The following is a 24370-nucleotide window of genomic DNA, read 5'->3' as shown; positions in this document are numbered from 1 at the left end:
ACACAGTAGCTCAGGGTTTCCATCCACAGTCCTGAATATTCAATAACCTTCCTGCACGAACTACATTGATATTCTTATAATGAGAGGAAAGCTAGAATGCCAAATCCTAGCTACTCCTTTCCTTTTCAACAGTAAGGCAACCTCCTATCAGAGAGACATATGAAAAGCAGATAGAAGGAGGGGAGTCAGATACAAAAGTTGAGAGAAAAATAAGTCAGTCCAAAAGTCATCCTCGAAATTTGGTACAGGTTGTAACTCTCTTAACCAGGATTCTCTGATCCGGCACCATTCATGGTCCAGCATGGATGTTGCAGGACCAGAGACAAGTGGCAAGGATCCCTGCAGGGCTGGCAGGGCAGTGGGCTGCCCGAGTGAGGGGATGGCAGGTCTGGCCAGCTCATGGTAACGTGGCTGCCTGGCAGGGCAGGGAACTGCAGTAGCTCAATGGAACAGGGAGCTACAGTGTGTGGCTGCCTGGCAGGTCCTAGAGCTCCAGCACAGCTGGCCAGAGAATCCTGGAGCAATAGCAGCAATGGCTGACCAGTGGGGTCAGCATGGCAGTGTGACTAGCAGGAGGTCTAGGAGGCCAGAAGTGACCTCCCCTGGTCCGGAAAAATCCCTCATCCAGAACTGGCCAAGTCAGTGCCAGACCAGGGGATCCAAACTGTACTGCCCATAACTTTATTACCAACTCCAACATGAATACCGCGAGTTTAGTGTGGAATACTGTCTGAGACAGTTTGGGGGATGACAATAATATGCTTGTGACTTAGATTATCCATTTGTAGCAGGGACTTGGCACACATCAAACAGACTCTGGGAAGTTGAAACAGGACCATCATCAACTGAATGGCTCTACATTGGTAAGACAATGAAGTTGCTGGTGATCAACTATCGTCTTTTAATAATCCTCTTCAAGGCAAAACTCCCAGCTGGGGTTGGAGCATGAGAAAGTCCAAGGAAACGAAAGTTTCACAGCCTTTTTTTATTTTTTTAATTAAGAGACATGCTCTGAGCAAGGGGACCTACTTCATAATCAGAAATAAACACAGCTGAAGGAGTGGGGAAAGCCTGTCCGAAGTGGTATGGAGGGGGGAGGGAACTGCATTCAACTGTTGTTTTGCCTAGACTTGTCACTCTTTTATGCTGTTTAAGAATAAAATATGTTTTAAAAGTTCCTGCATAAAACCTGCGTTTTACTTTACATGTCCCCAGAGACTTCAACTCTAACCCCAACTGCCCAAAGAAGGGGAGACTCTCACCGAGTACACATAAGGAAGACTGGAACTGTCTCAGCACTGGTTTTGAGAGCTTAGGGTAACTGGACTGCTGGGTCTCCTATCCCAAGAAAGAGTTTCAGACCCAGAGTCTGCATCTGGAAGTGTGCCCTGAAGACCTAGAGGCAGAGACAATGCCTGGTCTTTGCCCAGATCTAGTGGGATCCAAAGGTTGTGTTCTGTTAGAAGAGGCTGGAAACAGTGTTAGAGGGACTTGACCAGGACGCAATACCATTGTTTGCCTTTTAGATGTCCACTAAGCCATGCAACTATCTAGATCTATAAAACAGGGGAAATGTGCTATCAGATGTTGGTATTATTGTGCGTTCACACTCACACTCACTCCGAATTATTGAAGAAAGAATGGTAACTCTAAAATTAAAATTGTACAATATTGTGAATTACGCTTACAGAAGGACGTAAAACCCAGTTTTACACATTAAAGATTAACTGACAACTGAATTTTCCACAGACATTTTTCAGTAAAGTATTTCCTAACTCTTGCAGAGGAAAATTTTTTAAATGCTCCCCCTGTCTCAGATTAAGTGGTGTTTTCTAAGCGGGGAATAGATCCACACACAGAGCTATCTATGTAATTACATGGCTAGTGTGAATATTTACATCAGATCAAAATGAAAAAAAATTTAATGTAATGCTTTAGATGGAAGTAAAACAGAGACAAAATGAAAGGGAAAAGACTAACTCCTCTGGCATTTTAATTTCATATATAGGAAAAAACAAACCATATTTACCCAATATCGCCAAAACTTGATCATTTAATGATTTTCTCTGCAATAATTTAGTGTTCATATGATCTATATACTTCCCCTCAGTCACGTGCAAGTTGAATTTGAAATGATAGTAACAGTCTCACAGGACTGAAAAGAATGTGTCTGAGTACAAATCCCCATAATCACAAATAGTTACCAGGGTTTCATCAAAGGGTATCATATTTGACACCTAATTATCCATAAGAAATTTGTTCAAGCCAATAAATACTTTGTGTATTTGTCTAGCTGCAAGTTTCTAATCCAGTAAAGAAAATGAAATGAAATTATTTAAATTGGCCAGAAGATATTTTTGGCCCATAGTCAAAACATGATGCTGAAGACTAATCTCAAAATTTGGCCCAAGAGCTCTGGAGTCAATAGCTCTAGGTAAAGAGTTTTACTACCAGTTTATATCAGTGATAATCTCAGTTCTTCTCCAAAACCCTCTCTAAAACTAGATTATTTACAGCTCTTCAGCATTAAATAATGCTTATGTTTTTTCCTCCTATATTGCTGTCAAATTATCTTCCACTAGAATTAAAAAAAATTAAGGGTTTATTCATACCCTCATTGAAGTCAATGTTAAAACTCCCACTGTCTTCAAATGAATGGTAGCAGAACATACATATTCAGAAATAAATGCTGCTTTCACATATTCATGAGCAATGCTCTCTGAAATCTTCAAAACCAACAGGAAATCTTGCAAAGACATGTTCTTATATTCACTGACTTACTGATTGATTTCTCATGCATTTCCTCCTTTTGACCACGGTGGACATTATCAAGAATATCATTTCCAGTAGTATAATATTAATAATATTCATGCTTCTAGGAAGTATGAAGGACTACGACACTCATCCCTAATTAAAGGACAGTTTATCTTTAAAGTGGAAAAAAGTCAAACCTATAAATATGACTACAGAGGGGAAGAAATTAATATTACCTACAGAACCATATACAAAGAGGTATATATACCCCCATAAATATGTACAGTTTGTGTTAATGAAAAAAATCCCAGTGACTCAAAAAAAAGGAGTCTATAAACACAGAGATGTGCAACTTATTCCTGTCAGTCACTTGCATCACTCGTTGGTGGTTATAAGTCACATGACATGCTTTGGGCAGCACATGTCTAGATGCACAGAGGCAGTCCAAATGTTCTGACTTTGTTTATGACAATAGAGTTTTTCCCCACTGTCCTGTTTATTTTTCTGTCAAGTAGCTAAAAAATATTGCAGATGTGCCATCTTGCATAGAGCACTGTCAGAATTCGATGGTATTGCAAGTGCTGAAGGACCAAAAGGCAGCTCCCATTTATGATAGAACTAACAACTAGTCTTAAATGGAATTATAGCAGTGAGGAATTCAGAGAAGCTCTCCCAGTAGCAGTAAGAGGGCATTCAATGTGGAAAAAGAAGAAAAGTATCTCTGCTCCAAAGCTACTCCCTAAATGTCTATGCATAAAAAGCCCAACGGTGCATCCACACTGAACCCATAGGTCAAAGTAAGATATGCAACTTGTGTAACTCAAATTGCATCTCTTATTTCAATCTACTTTTGAAATAGCTTATTTCGAAATTTGGCACAAACTGCTATTCCCAAAACATCCCTTAACCCTCATGGTATGAGAGCTACCGGAATATCAGAATAACAAGCCCATTATTTTGAAATAACATGCAAGTTTAAAAGACACTGAATAGCTATTCCAGAATACCTCCGGTATCTCAAAATAGCACTGAAGTCTAGACCAGCCATGGCCAACCCATGGCTCACAAGCTGCACGAGGCTCTTGTCCCCCAAAAGTGTGGCTCGTGAAGCCGCTCCTGCATCCTCCCGCACACTGCCAGCTCCCCCTGCTCCCCACCCCCAGCTTCCCTGTGCATACCAGGTTGGAGCTGCAAGGTTTTAAAAATGAAACCCAAGATGGCAGCTGTCTTAAAGGGGAAGCCTCCTTTTTAAAAAACATTTTTAATTTGCTCAACAATTCTGTTCTGGGGAGCTCTCTTTTTTTCTTTTTGGCTTGACAATTCTGGTGTGGCTCTTCGCATTTTTTCCCACCACTGTTTTGGCTCTCTTTGTTAAATGGGTTGGCCACCCCTGCTCTAGACGTAACCCCACAGCATAAGCTATAGAAGGGCCTACATCCAGATTCCATTTAAAACAGAAAAACTTTGTTACGTTTTTGTTTTAAACAATTTTTGAGAGATTTCCATGCTGTTCACGAACTGTTCCCTGTGAGTACTCAGTAAGCAAGCAGTATGCTTTTATTGGATCATGACAGGTTTACTAACTATTTCTGTATAAAACAAAAGAAGTTTCAGTTCCAGCTCCAGAATGTGCTTTCTAGAATTGCTCACACAGATCAAAATCTTTGCAACAATACAAAGGGGAGCAAATACGGTATGTGGGAATGCACCCCTGTATTCATACCCTCCATGCTATCACAATAATCTTGTACAAATCTTGTATGCCTTGTGAGGGTCATTTGAAAATTTCTAACTTGCAGATTAGTAATATAATGGTAAAATGTGTATAATGGCATTACATGTGAAATTTTAAAATTTGATGATGTTATAAATGCATGTTCAAAACTCACATAGTAGCAACCTGGTGATATTTGCGCCCTAATTTGCATTTTAATGATCACTGGGATTCTACTGCAGATTAACAAGCATGACAGAAAGAAAATGTATCACAAAAGTAATTTCTTCACTTCTATTTTTAGTTGCAGATTAATTTGAATTATGACAGTACTTTATAGCATACCAGTAAGCATATTTTATTTTGGTATGTAAAAGTAATGCAATCTTAAGTCACATAGGGTATGTCTAGACTATATGCCTCTGCTGACAGAGGCATGTAAAATAGGCTACCTGACAGTCAATGAAGCAGGGATTTAAATATCCCCAGCTTCATTAAAATAAAAATGGCTGCCACACTGTGCCGGTTCAGCTGATTGTCAGCACGAGTCAAGATGCAGATCGGTTGACAAGGAACGCCTTTGTTGACTGCTCCTGTAAACCTCATTTCACGAGGCATAAGGGAGCGGTCGACAAAGGCGTTCCCTGTCGACCGATCCGCGTCTTGACTGCCACACTGTGCCGACAATCAGCTGAGCCGGCACAGCGTGGTGGTCATTTTTATTTTAACGAAACCAGCGATATTTAAATCCCCGCTTCACTGATTATGCTGGGTAGCCTATTTTACATGCCTCTGTCCGCAGAGGCATGTAGTCTAGACATACCCATACAGATTACAGTACAGGGTCCACAATTACACCTTTGCTGAGAGGTTGGGAGAACTCACTATTGTTTTCTGTAGACTGTGTGGTTTAGCAAAATGTGGATTACAGAAGTTTTAACGTATGTGTAGTCAATTGTTCCTATTTCAAATTAGTTTCAGTTGAGCAGACAGGCCCAGGTTCTGCATCAAGATCCATTAGTAGGCATTTCCTTCTTAAGTCAATGTGACTCTACTCCGGTGGTTCCAAAATGTAAGAGCAGGGACAAAAATCAAGTTTACATTAGCCATTGCCCCCCGTCTTACATGCATAGACTCCAAGGCTAGACAGTTCCATTTGTGATCATCTAGTCTCACCTCCAATACAACACAGGCTATAGAATGTCCCCAAAACAATTCCCAGATTATGTATTTCAGAAAAATGTCTAATCTCGGGATTTTAATATTGTCAGTGATGGTGAATTCTCACCATGACTCTTGGTAAACTGTTCCAATGGTTACTTATTTTCACCATTAAAATACACCTAATTTACAGTCTGAATTAGTCTAACTTCTAGCCATTTTGGGGTGGGGGTGCTATACTAAACAGCTCTTTATCAATATTTGTTCCCCACGTAGATATTTACAGACTGTTATCCCTTAACCTTCTGTTTGTGAAGATAAAAACAATGAACTAAAAAAAATTAATTGCTATAAGGCATATTTTCTAATCCTTCAGTCATTCTCATGGGTCTTCTTCTGGTCTCTCTAAAGATCTCTCTCAAACTGTGGGCGTCAGAACTGGACATAATATCCCAGCAGTGGTGGCAGGCTTGAACCTGCAATGAATTTTGGACATATGTTCTAGAATGATCAGAAAAGTTCTCCCAGCAGTGAAGGCAGAAATGCATACAGCACATACTAAAGCTCACAACAAAATAGCAGTTACAATGCAAAAGATAATATTTCTTTGACCCATTATTTTGTAAGTTACTGTATACAATTAAGTGACATTTCTTAATTTAACCTTAGAATTACCTGACAATACAATGATTTTACTCTGGAATAAGCAACAGTCACATAGAAAACATTGTTCATACTTACCTCTACCACAGTTATCTTGGCAGCTTTGCACATAGGTTGGTTGAAGTTTCTTGCAGTTTTCCTATCACAGGAAAAGAAGGAGAAAATATAGAAAATAAAATAAATAATAAGAACAAAAATATAAACATATCAATTTCAGAATTAGGCAACATATTCCTATAAAATAAATGTTATACTTTTTTTCTGATAGTTGTGGATAAAATTGATAATCAAAAAAGAAAGCTATTTTGTAAAAAGCATGTGAAAATGTTACATTTTGATAACTCGTATTCTTGACAGCTTTTCATGACTTTTAATGGAAACTTTAGTTTCTGCAATTAAATATTCTACAATTACAAGAGTAATTGTACAATTTACAGGAGTAAATTTCATCCAGTTATTTTAACCAACTTCTCTGCTATGCCAATCCTGGAACTCTCTCAAACGGACCCTGCCAGCTGCGACAAGTTTCCCTGTGTAATATTTAAGTAATGTGGAAAAAAGTCATCTAGGGAGAAAAACAAACCAGTAAAGAACTTTTGCTTATGACCTAGCCAGAACTCGAAACCAGATCTTACCACAGATAAAAGAAAAGCCTATTGATCCATCTCTACCCTTACATCCAAGGTGCTACTTTTTTCAAAAAACAACACTTCTTTTGCAGAATTTTAGTCTATAATACTAGGTGCATGCAACATTCCAATGAAGCTAATGAAAACAAAAATTTCTGCAGAAACTTTTTTCCCCATCAAAACCAAAGTGTTTCAATGTACATTTAATCAGGAAAGTTTTTCAAGTCCGGTATGAAATTTCTGGCCAAAATCAAAGATGGAATAAACTAGTCTTCTTCTCTTTGTATAAACAATTACATATTCATTGGGCCAAAGTGAAACAGTTTATGAGGACAAAAATCACAGAGAAACAAAGAAAGAAACAGAGAGAAAGAAAAGGCAGTCACACTCTACAGTAACTAGAGTACCTGTCTGGAATGTGTCAGACACAGGTTCAAGTCCATGCTCTGGACAGAGTGCAAAGACTTGACTCTGAATGTTTCACATGCTAGTTGAGAGTCCTAAACACCAAGCTATTGGCCGGTCTGGAGCGGGTCTCTCTCCCTCATGTTCTTGGTTAAAAAAAGTTCTTGTTTTTGTTCTACATTGAAAAGAAATGTTGAGAACTGTAAAAATCTGGCAAAAACATACTTTTTTTCTGGCCAGACCTCTAATTTCTAAGGCTTTATCCCTTGTCTCTTCACTCTGTTTTATGCACTTGTACCACGATGAAATATGGACTTTCAGTGCCCTCTTCTGGTTTTTTATGTTGTGTCAAATGCCTAGATGTAGCATGCACTACACAGTTTTGTTCCAGTTTCTAATGTAGTACAAAGATGGAGTGAAAACGAAAGTCCATGGCCAAATACAGAGATGGAAATGCTTTTATTAATACTAACCAGCAAGTGGTATAGCTGAGGTGAACAGAGCACTCTCCATTGCTGAAACCTCTGTTATATAGCCTACATGGCTCTCTACATGCCCATGCAGTGCTTCGGATGTCTCATCTGCTAATTTACATAGTGCTGGAGAGTCTCCCCAATGTCACTAGTGCAGTGAAAACTACACACCACAATAAGTGAGGACATAACAGCATGTAACTAATGTACTATATACATCCCTGTAAGTATATATGAGGCTTAAGGAGAGAATGTTGCCAATGCCATTTACATCTTTTATTGGTCCAATGTTTGTTGGCAAGATAGACAAGCTCTCATCAAAAGAAGGTGGTCCAACCAAATATCTTACCTCATCCATGCTGTCTCTCTCCAATAACTTGGGATGAACACAGCTACGACAACATTGCAGACAATCTCAGTCTCGTATATGTAAGTTTTTAGACCTCTGAAACTACTGGTTTCAATCACATTATTCCCAATTTACACCATTGTGAGATCAGAGTTAGTCAAAAGTCATCTTTCAAAGCGTTAACTCATTAATCCACTGAAACTGAGATTTTACAATAACGTTTCAAGGCAAAATGCCATGGAGATCCTTGGGTTTCCAATTCCATGGGTCTCAGACTCATAGGCTGTGTCTACACTGCACCCCTTTTCCAGAAAAGGGATGCAGATTAGACACATCGGTATTGCAAATGAAGCGGGGGATTTAAATCTCCCCCGCTTCATTTGTATAAACATGGCTGCTGCTTTTTTCCGGCTTGGGGCTTTGCCGGAGAAAAGCGCCAGTCTAGACGGGGATCTTTCAGAAAATAAAGCCTTTTCCGAAAGATCCCTTATCCCTGATTTTAAGAGGAATCAGGGATCTTTCGGAAAAGGCTTTATTTTCTGAAAGATCCCCGTCTAGACTGGCTCTTTTCTCCGGCAAAGCCCCGAGCAGGAATAAAGCAGCAGCCATGTTTATACAAATGAAGTGGGGGATATTTAAATTCCCCGCTTCATTTGCAATACCGATGTGTCTAATCTGCATCCATTTTCTGGAAAAGGGGTGCAGTGTAGACACATAGACTTTAAGATGAGAAGGGACCATTATGATCATCTAGTCTGACCCCCTGCACAATACAGGCCACAGAATCTCACCCACCCACTGCTAGAATAATCCTCTCACCTATATCTCAGATATTGAAGTCCTCAAACAATGTTTTAAAGACCTCAAGATGCAGAGAATCCTCCCGCAAGTGACCCGTACCCCATGCTACAGAGGAAGGCGAAAAACCTCCAGGGCCTCTGCCAATCTACCCTGGAGGAAAATTCCTTCCCGACCCCAAATATGGCGATCAACTGACCCCTGAGTATGTGGGCTAGACTCGCCAACCAGACACCCAGAAAAAAGTTCTCTATAGTGACTCCTATCTTCCCACCATTGGCCTATTTACCGATAGTGAAAGGTCAATTAATTGACAAGATCATGTTATCTCCTCAAACCATTCACTTCATAAACCCATCTAGCTTAATCTTAAAGCCAGATAGGTCTTTTGCCCCCACTACTTCCCTTGGAAGGCCGTTCCAGAACTTCACTCCTTTGATGGTTAGAAACCTTCGCCTAATTTCGAGTCTAAACTTCCTAATAGCCAGCGTATATCCATTTGTTCTTGTATTTGTATTAAGCTTAAATAATTCCTCTTCCTCCCTGGCATTTATTCCTCTAATATATTTAAAGAGAGCAATCATATCTCCCCTCAGCCTTCTTTTGGTTAGGGTATTCAAGCCAAGTTCCTTGAATCTCCTTTCATAAGACACGATTTCCATTCCTCGGATCATCCTAGTGGCCTTCTTTGTACCTGTTCCAATTTGAATTCATCCTCCTTAAACATGGAGACCAGAACTGCACACAGTATTCCAAATGAGGTCTCACCAATTCTCTATATAACGGCACTAACACCTCCTTATGTCTACTGTAAATACCTCGCCTAATGCATCCCAAAACCGTATTAGCCTTTTTCATGGCCATGTCACATTGGCGGCTCATAGTCATCCTGTGATCAACCAGAACTCAGAGGTCCTTCTCCTCTTCCATTATTTCCAACTGATATATCCCCAGCTTATAACTAAAATTTTTGTTATTAATCCCTAAATATCATCCTATTACTATTACTCCAATTTACAAGATCATCCAGATCTTCCTGTATGATATCCCAATCCTTTGCTGAATTAGCAATACCTCCCAACTTTGTGTCATCCGCAAACTTTATTAGCACACTCCAACTTTTAGTGCTGAGATCAGTAATAAAAAGATTAAATAATAATGGTCCCAGAACTGATCCCTAAGGAACTCCGCTAGTAACCTCTCTCCAGCCTGACAGTTCACCTGCCAGTATGACTCGCTGTAGTCTCCCCTTTAACCAGTTCCTTATCCACCTCTCAATTTTCATATTGATCCCCATCTTTTCCAATTTAACCAATAATTCCCCATGTGGTACTGTATCAAATGCCTTAGTGAAATGGAGGTAGATTAGATCCACTACATTTCCTTGATCTAAAAAATCTGTTACTTTCTCAAAGAAGGAGATCTGGTTGGTTTGGTATGATCTACCTTTTGTAAAACCATGTTGTAATTTGTCCTAATTGTCATTAACCTTAATGTCCCTAACTACTTTCTCCTTCAAAATTTTTTCCAAGATCTTACATACTACAGATGTCAAACTAACAGGCCTACAGTTACCCAGGTCACTTTTTCCCCCCCTTTCTTGAAAATAGGAACTATATTAGCAATTCTCCTGTCAAATGATACAACCCCTGAGTTTAGAAATTCATTAAAAAATTTTGCTAATGGACTTGCAATTTCATGTGCCAGTTCTTTTAATATTCTTGAATGAAGATTTATTCCCATTAAGATGTTTGAGTTTGGCTTCTCTCTCGGCTTTGGTAATATCTACCTCCATATCCGTATTCCCATTTGTTATGTTGCCATTATCCCTAAGCTCTTCATTAGCCTCATTAAAGACTGAAGCAAGAGGAAGACCAAGGAGAGGGTAGGCCCATTGTTCAGTGATGAGGGAGAAACAGTAACAGAAAACTTGGAAATGGCAAAGATGCTTAATGACGTCTTTGTTTCGGTCTTCACCAAGAAGTCTGATGAAGGAATGCCTAACAGTGAATGCTAGTGGGAAGGGGTAGTTTTAGAAGAGAAAATTTAAAAAGAGCCAGTTAAAAATCACTTAGAAAAGTTAGATGTCTGAAAATCACCAGGGCCTGATGAAATGCATCCTAGAATACTCAAGAAACTGATAGAGGAGGTAGCTGAGCCTTTAGTGATCAGCTTCGGAAAATGATGGAAGAAAGGAGAGATTCCAGAAGACTGGAAAAGGGCAAATATAGTGCCCATCTATAAAAAGGGAAATAAGAACAACCCAGGAAACTACAGACCAGTCAGTTTAACTTCTGTGCCAGGAAAGATAACAGAGAAAGTAATTAAGGAAATCATCTGCAAACACTTGGAAGATAATAAGGTGAGAGGGAATAGCCAGCATGGATTTGTAAATAACAAATCATGTCAAACCATCTGATAGTTTTCATTGATAGGATAACGAGTCTTGTGGATAAGGGAGAAGCGGTGGATGTGGTATACTTAGATGTGGTATACTTTAGTAAGGCATTTGATACAGTCTTACATGATATTTTTATCAATAAAGTAGGCAAATACAACTTCGATGGGGATACTATAAGGTGGGTGCATAACTGGCTGGATAACTATTCTCAGAGAGCAGTAATTAATGGTTCACAATCCTGCTGGAAATGTATAACAAGTGGGGTTCCACGGGTGTCTGTTTTAGGACCAGTTCTGTTCAGTATCTTCATCCGCGATTTAGATATCACCGTAGAGAGTACGCTTATTAAGTTTGCGGATGATACCAAGCTGGGAGGGGTTGCAACTGCTTTGGAGGACAGGGTCATAATTCAAAATGATCTGGACAAATTGGATAAATGGTCTGAGGTAAACTGGATGACGTTTAATAAGGACAAATACAAAAGTACTGCACTTAGGAAGGAACAATAAGTTTCATATATACTGCATGGAAAGTGACTAGGAAGGAGTACTGAAAAAAAAAAGTGTGAGAGATCTAAGGATCATAGTGGGCTATAAGCTAAATATGAGTCAACAGTGTGACACTGTTGCAAAATAAGCAAACATGATTCTGGGATATATTAATAGGAAAGTTTATGATCAATACATGAGAAGTAATTCTTCCCCTCTACTCTGTACTATTAGGTCTAAAAATGGAGTATCATGTCAAGTTCTGGGTACCACACTTCAAGAAAGATGTGGAAAAATTGGAGAAGGTCCAAAGAAGAGCAACAAAAATGATTAAAGGTCTAGAAAACATGACCTATGAGGGAAGACTGAAAGAACTTGGTTTGTTTAGTTTAGAAAGGAGAAGACCAAGAGGGGACATGATTCCAGCTTTCAAGTACCTAAAAAGGTATTACATAAGGAAGAGGGAGAAAAATGATTTTCCTTGACCTCCGATGATGGGATAAGAAGCAATGGGCTTAAATTACAGCAAGGGAAATTTAGACTGGTCATTAGGAAAAACTTCCTAACTGTCAGGGTGCTTAAGCACTGGAATAAACTACTTAGGGAGGTTGTGGAATCTCCATTGCTGTAAGTAACCTAGACATAATTCACCGCTCTATAGATGTGTAAGTTTTGCAATCACAAAGTGTGTGTGTGTGTGCGCGCGTGTGTATCATAAATTTTCTGATCCTGCAAGAGTGAAGTCACTAGGAGTTGAACCATTGGCTTCAATGGCTCAGAATTAAGCTTATTGGTTGGACTGAAGACTAAATGCAGCTAGCTCTTGTTGTCACCTATGACCCTACCCAACTGTTCATCAAAACAAATTAACTGACACCTTTATTCAAAAATTTTAGTCTATACAGAAAGCTGTGTGTTCCAGGAAGCACTAGTGGTTTTTATCAGCCATGCCTCAATTTTATCATTTTTTAAAAATGTCACAGATGTGCTTGTATTCTTGAAAACCATTAAAATATGAAATTATTTTTGACCTTTCATAGTATTCTAATTTGACATTACTTTTATTCATGTTGCTTTGCCCTAAAGTCAGTAAAATATTCATTTGCCATCAAACAGGAGACAGGATTCCATTTTCCTTTGATATTGCTTCAAACTATGAAAGAATCTTTCTCCACTGGCAAACAGGTCATACCTGAAAATAACGTTTCCTGAGCGATCAGCCTTCCATGCCTTCACAAGTGCAAAATCACCTGTAATTGATTTCTCCATAATATAGTGGCGACCTTCAAACTCCCGCACCTGTAAGGAACAGCAATGCACTGCTGAGATGCAGGAAGCAGCAAAAAGACATCCGGATATAATACTTATTTTATGTGATTTATTTTATAGACAATTCAATTTAAACTTTCTTTTGTGTTTATGTGTAGTTATGCCTTATGGGTTATATAGTTCAAGTGGATAATAACAGAGGCACATAAGAAATCAATAACTTGACTTTTTTAGTTGCTCTAGCGTCCTTCTTTAGCGTCTTTTCTTTAAAGAAAAATAAAACTGAAACAGATTACCTGTTCCTATGGCACCACCTACTGGAAGTCAGCATGCATTATGCTGTATTTCCAGCAGCTCACACAAAACAGCAATGCCTTTGAGTTGCAACAGTGATATTTACAGAATTGATATTTATACTGGTCTTAATGCTGCTTAAGTCCAATTTTTGAGGATTTAAGTAATATATTGCACTCATGCAGACACCTGTTACAGTGAGGAATGTCACCCATTGTTCACAGAACTTATTTTCTTTTGGTGCTGTGTAGCTTGATAATGCAACTCATAAGTGTAATGTAACTCAAATCAAGAACCAACTATTTTAATGGTGCCATGAAATAAGATGAATCTTGTGGCTAGCCACAAAATGAGTTTCTATATTTAGGAAGCTAATAATTTTCCTGAATTATGACCTTACAGTACTCTTAAAACCAGGGGCAGATGACCATTTTGCGGGGCCCAGGGCAGCATAATCTTGCGGGGCCCCCCTTTGCCATGGTGCATGTGCAGTGACGCAACGCGCATGCGTGTTGGCGCCACGGTGCATGCGCGGGGCTTTTTGAAGCGCGGGGCCTGGGGCGGCCACCCCGCTCGCCCTGCCGTATATCCGCCCCTGCTTAAAACCGGTGCTAAACGTAGCAAAAGCAAAACATGGGAGAGACAGTAAGGAAAAAATTGGCTATGGTGTTCTGGTAAAATTATCTCTAGATTTTAGAGAAAACAGCTCTATTTTCTTCCTGATTTCTTACCGATAATCCAAGCAAAACTGAATGTATAGCACTAAGGAAAATAGAACAGGATGTGAATTGAAATCAAGTTAGTCACCAGAGGACAGGAAATATGGTCAGCCATTCATCAGCACATTATTTAAAAATATATATATATCAGTTACTGCGGTCTATCAACAAAGGTCATGGACTTAAGAAGGAGGATCTGGATTGTCCATGCAGAACCGCGTTAGAGTGGATAGAGGGGGAAAAAGCAATGATGAAAATTTTTAACAATTTCTTGAATGTTACCATGAAATTCAAAACAAACCAAAATGAAATAAATCAGCAAGCCAAACTCTGTATAGTCTTAAGAGTATTATATAAGAGCCAAGAATAGTAATATAGAATTTGCAAGTAGCTAGGGATGTTAAATATTGGTTAACTGAATAGTCGATTAACCCCATGAATATTTATTGGTTACTTGACTATTCTATATTCCCCTGGGGGAGAGGCCAGCAGCCACTGTGCTCCGGACCCCAGTCCTAAAGAACACAAATATTTTCATTAGCTCTTAAATTGACACTTCTCTTACAGGTCTGCTTTGCTGTGACAGTAAACACCTAATCATAATCTAATTGAACTAAAATGTTGACTCTGGAACAGCTCAGAGATATTGTAATTACTGTAAAGTAAACCGGAGAAATATCCTAGCTATAAACAAAGCTGAATTAATTTTATTAAATATGTCTAAAGCAATATTAGTATATTTTAGACTTAATCTTAAATCTTCAAATGAAAAGAAATAAATTAAGAACTTCCTTTGAAATTTGGTTTTTAATCTTACTGCTTATAAGCATAAAAAGTTTGATCAACTCAACTTTCCTGCCCTCAATTTTTTTAAAATACTGATATTTCCTATTTCAGTCTTATTTAAACTAGAAAAAGCATCTTCTCTCCCTTGATCTGTAATCCAATTAAGAATAACAGAAATTGAGCATATCCATTGAGAGGTAAACAATGATAGTAATAGATATACACACTTGCTGCTTTAATTGGGCCAGTTAACGAAGATGAAAACAATTATGAGCCAAATCAGTGGGGAGGAAGAATTTAGTCAGAAAAATGTGAATGACAATTGGCTTTAAATTTAAGAAAACTTCATAAAATGCCCCAGGCACCACAATTCCACAACTGAGGAAGACAACTGGTTAAAAATCTGACCTGGTTTAGAAGGGAAAGGAAGTGAAGGAAGCTATAAAAAAAAATAGGAAAAAGAGGGGGAAATTTATAGTAATGAATATAAACCCATTGCCAACTCTGATCACACATCTATACAAGCAATACTATCACAGGACATAATCACATAAGCCACGATATCAGGGGCTTTTACACCTGTACATTCTCTAATGTGATATATGCCATCAAGTGCTAACAATACCCCTCTGAAATATATATTGGCCAAACTGGACAGACTGTGCAACAAAGGATAAATGGACACATGTTGGACATCAGGAATGGTAACACAAACCTGTAGGGGAACCTTTTTTTGGGTTGGGGGCTGCTGACCCCCAGAAAAGTAGATTTTGTGTGCTCCAGCCCCACAGTAGGACAGTGGGGGGGGGAGGATAGGAGGGCTTGAGTGCCAGTGCAGGCTCCCCAATGCTGGGGGGGGGATCCCCATGCCTCAGTGACAGGACCCAGGCAAGCTAGAGGCTGCAGATTCCCCACCCCTGCTGTAGGAGAACATTTTAACCTGCTTGGGCACTCATTAATGGATTTTAAAGTAGACATTCTTTTACAAAGGAATTTCACAAGCCAATTACAGAGAGTGCAGAATTGACCTTCATATACAAATTTGACACTGTTTCCCCCGGCTTGAGAAAAAAACATTACCTGGATGTCGCATTATAAAGCATTTAACACCTCATTTACCTCAAAAGCCAAGTATGGGACATTTCCAGCCCACACAATTAACCTCATTAGCACTGGTATTATTATTGACAGGTAACTTTTCCCCCTTCTTTTTCTGTTATAAATTCTGGATTCCTGTTATTTCCAGTCCAACTCATCTGAAGAAGTGGGTTTTACCCACGAAAGCTCACGATTTTCTATATAATTGACAAAAGGGGTGCTATAGTCGTTATGAACAGAAGAGATTATGAACAGGAGGCAACCAGACAACTCACCAATACCAGACTCTACAAGCCTCTCTCCTGTGATCCCACTAAAGAATACAAAAAAAACCCTGAAAACTGCTCATGAAGCTCCCAGATGCTGCTCAGGACCAAATCTACACATACACATCCCCTAATCCCTGACCAGGAGTTTTCTATCTGCTACCCAAGATACACAAACCTGGAAATTCTGGACAGCCCATCACCTCAAGCATTGGAACACTAACAACAGGATTATGTGGCTATACTGACTCTCTCCTCAGACCCTATGCTACCAGCACTCCTAGCTACCTTTGCGACACCACCAACTTCCTGAGGAAATTACAAAACATCAGTAATCTACCTGAAAAAATACCATCCTGGCCACTATCGATGTAAAAGCCCTTTACACCAACATTCCAAATGAAGACGGATTACAAGCCATCAGGAACACCATCGCCAATGACAGCACTGCACACCTGATTACAGAGCTCTGAGACTTTGTCCTCACCCACAACTACTTCCGATTCAGAGACAATTTGTATCTTCAAGTCAGCGGCACAGCCATGGGAACCAACATGACACCACAATAAGCCAACTCCTTTATGGCTGACCTTGAACAATGTTTCCTTAGCTCTTGCCCCCTAGCACCTTTACTCTACTTGCGTTACATCGAGGATATCTTCATCATATGGACCCACGGGAAAGACATACTTGAAGAATTTCACAGGGATTTCAACAACTTCCACCCCACTATCAACTTCAGCCTGGATCACTCCACATGAGAAATCCACTTCCTTGACACTACTGTACAATTAAATGATGGACAAGTTTCCACCACCCTATACTGGAAACCTACTGACTGCTACACTTATCTTCATGCCTCTAGCTTCCATCCCAGACACATTTTTCAATCTATTGTATTTAGTCAAGCCTGAAGATACAAGCAGATTTACTTGACCCCCACCAATAGAGACAAACACCTGCAGGATCTATATAGAGTGTTCTTAACACTGAAATACCCACCTGGAGAAGTGGAGGGGAGGGGGGAAACAGATCAACAGAGCCAAAAAAGTACCCAGATATGAATAACTTCAAGACAGGCCCAAAAGAGAAGACAGAATTCCACTTGTTATGACCTACAGTCCACAACTCAGATCCCTCCAATGCATTATCAACAATCTACAACCTATCCTGGAAAATGACCCCTCACTCTCAGAGGCCTTGGGGGAAAGGTCAATTCTTGCTTACAGACAGCCTGCTAACCTCAAACAAATTCTTTCCAATAACCATGCAACACACCTCCATAATAATCATCTAGGAACCCACCCTTGCAATCTGCCCCAGTGCCAACTCTGCCCACACATCTACACAAGCAATTTCATCACTGGACCCAACCACATCAGCCTCCAAATCAGAGGCTCATTTAACTGCACATCCACTAATGTGATGCCATCAAATGCCAGCAGTGCCCCATTGCAATGTATATTGGCCAAACTGGACAGTCTTTACGGGAAAGAATTAATGGATACAAGTCAGATATCCAAAAACCTGTTGGAGAACACTTTAATCTTCCTGGACACTCATTACTAGATCTCCAAGTTGCTGTTTTGTTTCAGACCAATTCCACAAGCCAAATACACAGAGAAAGGTTGGAATTTAACTTCATTCACAAGTTTAATTCTTATGCAAATGATATGAACTGGGATATCCAATGGCTTGCAGATTATCTTCCACATCTTATGACTTAACCAACCAATGAAGGTGTTAATGGTTCTTAATGTCTGTGTAGAATCTGGTGTTGATCATCTTCCTTTCCAAGTGCAAACACTGATTACATCCCACTTGATAAGGAGTACAGAATCTTTCGGAAAAGGGAAAGATCCCCAACTAGACGAAAAGCCCTTTTTCGAAAGAATGCGCGAATGCCATTATGCAAATGAATGAGGGAAATTTAAATCACGGCATCATTTGCCATTTTGATCTGTCTAATTTACATCCTTCTTTCGAAAGAGGGATGTAGTCTAGACATGCCCTAATGGTTCTTATCAGCTTCTTGTAACTATTTAGTCTTTAAGGTGCTATTAGACTATTTGTTGTTTAAGTTTTTCGTATTACAGACTAACTCTGCTATCCCTTTAAAGCTTATCTACTCACGGTCTCTTTTTCTCTTCCTCCCCTCCATTTTTTCCCTCCTTCTAACCCCCTCCCTACTCCCACGAAGGGGCGGCCCTAGACTAGCTACCAACAACTGACACCCTAGGCGCGCCAAGCAATTGGCACCCCCATCTCCAAACCTCTTAATAATATTGCACCACCATTTGGCGCACCATTTAACTTGGCGCCCTAGGCAACCGACTAGTTCGCCTATATGGATGGGCCGCCCCTGCCCCCACTCCCCTTTCTCTTCCCTTACTTATTCTTGGATCTGGACTTCCAACACTCCTGTCATCTGAAGAAGTGGGTTGTGCCCACAAGGTCATGATACCATCTACACGTTTTGTTAGTCTTTAACAGGAAAAAATTAAACAAATAGTCTAATAGCACCTTAAAGACTAACTTGGCTACTCCTCTGAAGCTATATATTTTTTGTGAATCTCAAAAGGTGCCACAGGACTTCTCAATGTTGATAAATTGGGTCCAAGCAAACAATATATATTTGTGACTGGACTACAGTGTATCTTTTAGAAAGACATACAAACTTAAATTTAAATATTTCATGGAATACAGAATCCTGTTGGTGGATTAACTTCACCAACAGGAGAAGCTCTCCCATTGGCAGAAGTGCATCTTCACTTAAATGATAGAAAGCTACAGCTGCCTGATGCAGCTACCTCAATGCAAATGTTATGTGAAGACTTGCCCTAACAGTGGTGTCTGAATGTGTTCATGTTAAGTAATCCTGCTTCCCTTTAACAAGCTAGTTTCCTGAGGCTTCTGAATTCACATAATTATTAATCTGTAACCTCACAATTAAGAATGGCTTGGAGGCGCTTACATTGTTGTTTAAATTGTGACCCAGAAAGGAATTCAGATTCCAATCCCCAAGCGTTAGTGAAACAGAATGGCATCTTACCTCTCTTGGCTGACTGGCAATGGCAATGCTACCATCTTTGTTGTATTTGATAGGGGCTCCTCCTTCTTGTACCAACGTCCCATAGCCTGTGCTTGTGAAAAATGCTGGAATTCCTGCCCCTCCTGCACGGACTCGCTCAGCAAGTGTACCCTAAAAGAGAACAAGTTCAGAAGTACACAGCAATTACTTTGATTTGATTTTCCTGTAAGACCAGCCACTTCAATAAAAGACACTTTTGTGGGATTTTTGGTTCTTGTATCTTGGGACTGTACCTGAACTCCCCATTCACTCAGTATTCAGCTTCTTGTCTTGGTCTTTTATAACCTACTTTCTCTAGCTTGTTTGCTTGTGTATTACTCAAATCCACACACTTTTTCTTCTCTTTTCTATTCTCCACTATGCAATCAGCATTAATATAAACAGATTTTTATACCAAACTTATTTGCCTAATTTTTAGTCCTTATTGTCTGAAGTTTCCAGGGAAAACAGAACTGATGCTATACTCAAAATTGAGGCAGCAATACCTATTAGTTTAAGCAGGAGACAGAGTCAGTAATCCTGAGATCTCTTAGTGAGTGCCAAATAAGTGGTGATCATTGTGATGCAGGCAAGCTAGGAGCTAGCTCTTTCCAAGGTTTTAGGACTCAGCTGAGCACAATGATATACTGCATTTAATATGTACATTGATCTGCCTCTTTTACACTTTGCAGCATCTCCACCATTGGCATTCAAAAGCCTGGATCAACTACAAACAATTGTTTTGGGTTAATTTGTTTTAAAATTATCTTGGCTGAGAAATGTATCTTTCTTTAATCAACTCTCCCAAATTATATTAAAACAGATTTTAAGGCAAGAATGGATCATTGCTGTGATGACTTAGTCTGACCTTCAGTATTACACCAGCTATTGAATATCACCTAGTAATGCCTGTATCAAACCTAGTTACTTATGACTGAACTACAACATATCTTTAAGAAAGACATACAATCTTAATTTAAATATTTCATATGATATAGAATCTACTACACCCCTTGGCAAGTTGTTGCAGTGATTAATGAACCTTACTGTTCAAAACATGCACTCAGAATACCCAATATCGACATACTGGAATTCCAGACCACAAATTCTCACATTTGAGAAATCTGTTAGGTCTTCAGGTTGATGGTACTGGTCACAAAGTGTGGGAGGGGGAGGGGGACTGCTTGAGACTCTGGATAGGTGGTATTTACCACAGGATACACTAATGTTGGTAGCTGAGAAAGTGGCAGGAGCCAAGGCTATTCTAGCCAATTGGATAGAAAGGGACACAGGCTGCTTCTTCATCTCTAGTGTTCTGACAAGCATCATTTTCAGTAGCACATAGCCAAGAGCAACTGTGCAGTCTATATGTATTTGGGTTAGCTCTGCATAACACAAAGATGGTGTCTCTTACAGCAGCTTTAATTCATGACACCCTTCATTCCACACTATGTCTTAGCCTTTGAAATCACAGAGCTTATATTTTAGTGACTAGCCACATGTTTTAGAATTATCCATTCAGGTTTACAATATTAGATCAATATTAGTGTTATTGATACATTCCAGGATACCCCTGTATCCAACATCTGTGAAAATCCTTTAGTGCAAGATCTGCCATAGCTGGGTTGATCTGAAAAGCTAGCTTGTAAGAATTAAATTTTAACCCAATATGTTATACTGGCTGGCTACGTCTACACTGGCCGCCTATTACGAAATAGGCATGCTAATGTAGAACTTGGGAAGAGACAAATGCACGGGAGATTTAAATATCCCCCGTGGCATTTGCATTTTCATGGCCGCCACTTTTTTCCGGCTTGGAGATAAGCCGGAAAAGAGCGTCCAGACTGGCGCGATCCTCCGGAATAAAGCCCTATTCCGGAGGATCTCTTATTCCTACTTGCAAGTAGGAATAAGAGATCCTCCGGAATAGGGCTTTATTCCGGAGGATCGCGCCAGTCTGGACACTCTTTTCCGGCTTTTCCCCAAGCCGGAAAGAAGCGGCGGCCATGTTTATTTAAATCCCATGGGGGATATTTAAATCCCCCGCGCATTTCCCTATTCTGACTTCTCTCATTTCCATAGCTATTAGGGGTTATGTGGCCAGTGTAGACACAGCCGCTATGTCTACACAGCAGCATTATTTTGGAATAACAGACAAAATAGTCTGTGTCTACACTACAAGCTGTTATTTTGACATTATGTCAAAATAATGTCGAGCTGGAGGACTTCTAACTCTGACTCCTGTAACCCACATTATATGAGAAAGGGAAATCACAGGAAGAGTGCTCTACCTCAGACTTCCTGCTGTGCAGACAGTGCCAAAAGCTGAAATAACCTCTCTCGACTTAAGCTACGCAATTGATGCAACTCAGGTTGCATAGCTTATTTTGGCTTTAGCCCTGCTGTGTAGATGTGCCCACTGAGATTTACACTCAAAAAAGTACTGTTAGATTTAACCAATGTGTTATTCATGTTTAAAGTTTCACAGTATGCAACTTAAAACTCCAATTTTAATTATTTTCCACTAGATGGCAGAAGTTACAAATTTACTTCTGATCTAATACACAAAGATGAAGCAAATACCTTGACTCAGAGTCTCTCTAACTTTTTTCATAACATGAAGCATAGCTGTGTATAAAGAGTACAGGTAGTCCCCGGGTTACGTACAAGATAGGGACTGTAGGTTTGTTCTTAAGTTGAATCTGTATGTAAGTCGGAACTGGCGTCCAGATTCAGCCGCTGCTGAAACTGATCAGCGGCTGATTCCAGGAAGCCCGGGGCAGGGGCTTCCTGTAGTCAGCCACTGGTCAGTTTCAGCAGCAGCTGACTTGGGGACGCCTGGGGCAGAGTAGCTAGGGTGCTGCTGGGTTGGTCCAGTAGCGCTGCCGCTCCTCAGCACTACTGGACCAACCCAGCAGCACCCAAGCTGCTCTGCCCCAGGCATCCTGATTCAGCCGCTACTGAAACTGACCAGCAGCGGCTGAATCAGGACGCCTGGGGCAGAGCAGCTGGGGTGCTGCCGGGTTGGTCCTGTAGCGCCCAGAGAGGCGCTACGGGACCAACCGGCAGCGCCCCAGCTGCTGTACCACAGGCGTCCGGAGCAAAGCCGCAGAGCACGGGGGCAGCGGGACAGCCCAGATGCGCCGTGGCTGTCCTGCTGCCCTCGGGCTCCGCAGCTTTGCTCTGCTTTGTTCCCCCTCTCCCTGGTCTGCAGACCAGGGGGATGGGGAGCAAAGCGGCGGAACACACGGGCAGCGGACAGCGTCTGGGCTGTCCACTGCCGGCATGCTCCGCCACTTTGCTTCCTCTCCCTGGTCTGCTGGAGACCAGGGAGACGGCCCCGTTCATAACTGCGGATCTGACGTAAGTCGGATCAGTGTAACTCGGGGACTGCCTGTATTTTATGAACCATCTTCCTGCCTATACATGCTTGCATAACATCCCTGTACATAATCCCTCTCCAAAACACCTTCTTCTCCATTTTAACACCTGGCTAATCATCTTCTCTTTACAGTTTATCACTCTCATCTGTGTTTACTTCATTTAATCCCTTAACCTCCCATATTGTCGTTTGACTTTCAATCCTGGATCAATGCCAGAATAACCATTCGTTCAACCATGTCTTTTCAATGCACTGCTCTTCCTTGGATCTCTCAGTATTTTAAATGTTTCCCTCCATCTCTTTCAGCATGGTCCTAGACCCTTTATTTTCACCTGATCCTTCCATGACCCCCAGTCTATCAATGCCCTGGACTTTATTCCTCACTGAACATCTGTTTCCCAGTTCTTTCCCCAATCACCTCAACAGATGCAGTCATCTATTTCCTCCACTTCACTCGGTTTTACTCTCAAATAGTTGACCCATTTCTCCTCCCATAAAATCTGCCCCACTAACCCCCAATCCCAGGTCAGTCCCTAAAGCTGACTCTTCCTTGCCATTTTGCTCAACGCAGTATCTTGTACTTTTAAGGGTGCAAGTTCTCCTGGACAAGGCCTTCTCTCTTGTACATTTGCCTAGCAGGCTTCAGGCACTTCTAGAAACAAACAGTGAACAATACAAATATTTAATTTCTTAGTAAGAAGCCTTTTAAGGTGATTTATCATCAGATGATAACAAGAAAAGTTTATATTGCATGATCGGTCATTTCAAAACAGAGCAGCAGCAGTTTGCAGGCCATGATGTGAGAATAACTGGTGGGTGGGTGGGTGGGTGGGTGTACAGACCACACACTAACCTACATGGAAAATATCTTTATTCTAAAATAGTAAAAGAGAAAAAAGACATCTTAAAAAGAAGGTGGGAATTATACATTACTACAGATGACAAGAATAATGACATATCTTTACAGAAAGCAGCTTACCTGAGGTGTAAGCTCAACTTCCAACTCTCCAGATAAGTATTGTCGTTCAAATTCTGCATTTTCTCCAACATAGGATGATATCATTCGTTTAATCTGCTTAGTTTGAAGTAAAAGACCAAGTCCAAAATTATCAACGCTGCAGAAAAACAACAATAGGCAAAATTGAAAATACAAAACATTTTATCATCTTCAGAATGCCTTATAAAATTAATGAATTAACAAAGCACTTGTAAGACAGGGAAGTGGAGATGGGGAAATAGAGGGAAAGGAGTAAGCCCCAGTCTTAGAGAAAGAGAAAAGCCAGTGTGCCAGGATTAGAACTGAGGAGTCACTAGCACCTTTTGATCAGACATCATCACTTTCAAGTTGAGAAAGCTAAGTAAATCTAAACCATTTCATATATATTCCGTCTACAAATACCAGCTTGTAAATAGAATAATCTTAGAAAGCTTCTACTTCAATTATTGTCTTACAAATGAATAAACAGGCTCTAAAGGACAAGACCTAGCCTCTGATGAGCAAAGACTTAATTTATATTTCCCTTGCACAGATGTTTAAGGAAAGGACAATAAGGCTATATGTCTAAACAGCAGCGTTATTTTGGAATAACTGACATTATTCCCAAATAACACTGAGTCTACACACAAGCAGGTATTTCAACAATGTCAAAAT

The 24370-nt window shown here is 40.2% G+C and overlaps 1 protein-coding gene across 1 annotated transcript in view; it reads right to left on the bottom strand.

Annotated features, from left to right (window-relative positions):
* The window catches only part of OXCT1 (3-oxoacid CoA-transferase 1), a 132445-nt gene that overhangs the window by 80769 nt on the left and 27306 nt on the right, over positions 1-24370 (bottom strand). The window contains exons 4-7 of the mRNA XM_075932505.2: positions 23699-23834; positions 19320-19469; positions 13028-13134; positions 6371-6431 (exon numbers count right to left, since the gene is read on the bottom strand). Coding sequence (XP_075788620.2) covers positions 6371-6431; positions 13028-13134; positions 19320-19469; positions 23699-23834 — 454 coding nt within the window. The remainder of the gene's footprint in view (positions 1-6370; positions 6432-13027; positions 13135-19319; positions 19470-23698; positions 23835-24370) is intronic.

Source organism: Pelodiscus sinensis, chromosome 6, assembly GCF_052426305.1.
Source record: "Pelodiscus sinensis isolate ZL-2025 chromosome 6, ASM5242630v1, whole genome shotgun sequence".
NCBI lineage: Eukaryota > Metazoa > Chordata > Testudines > Trionychidae > Pelodiscus > Pelodiscus sinensis.
Note: the sequence above shows the minus strand (reverse complement) of the source record. Positions and strands in the feature narration are given on the sequence as shown.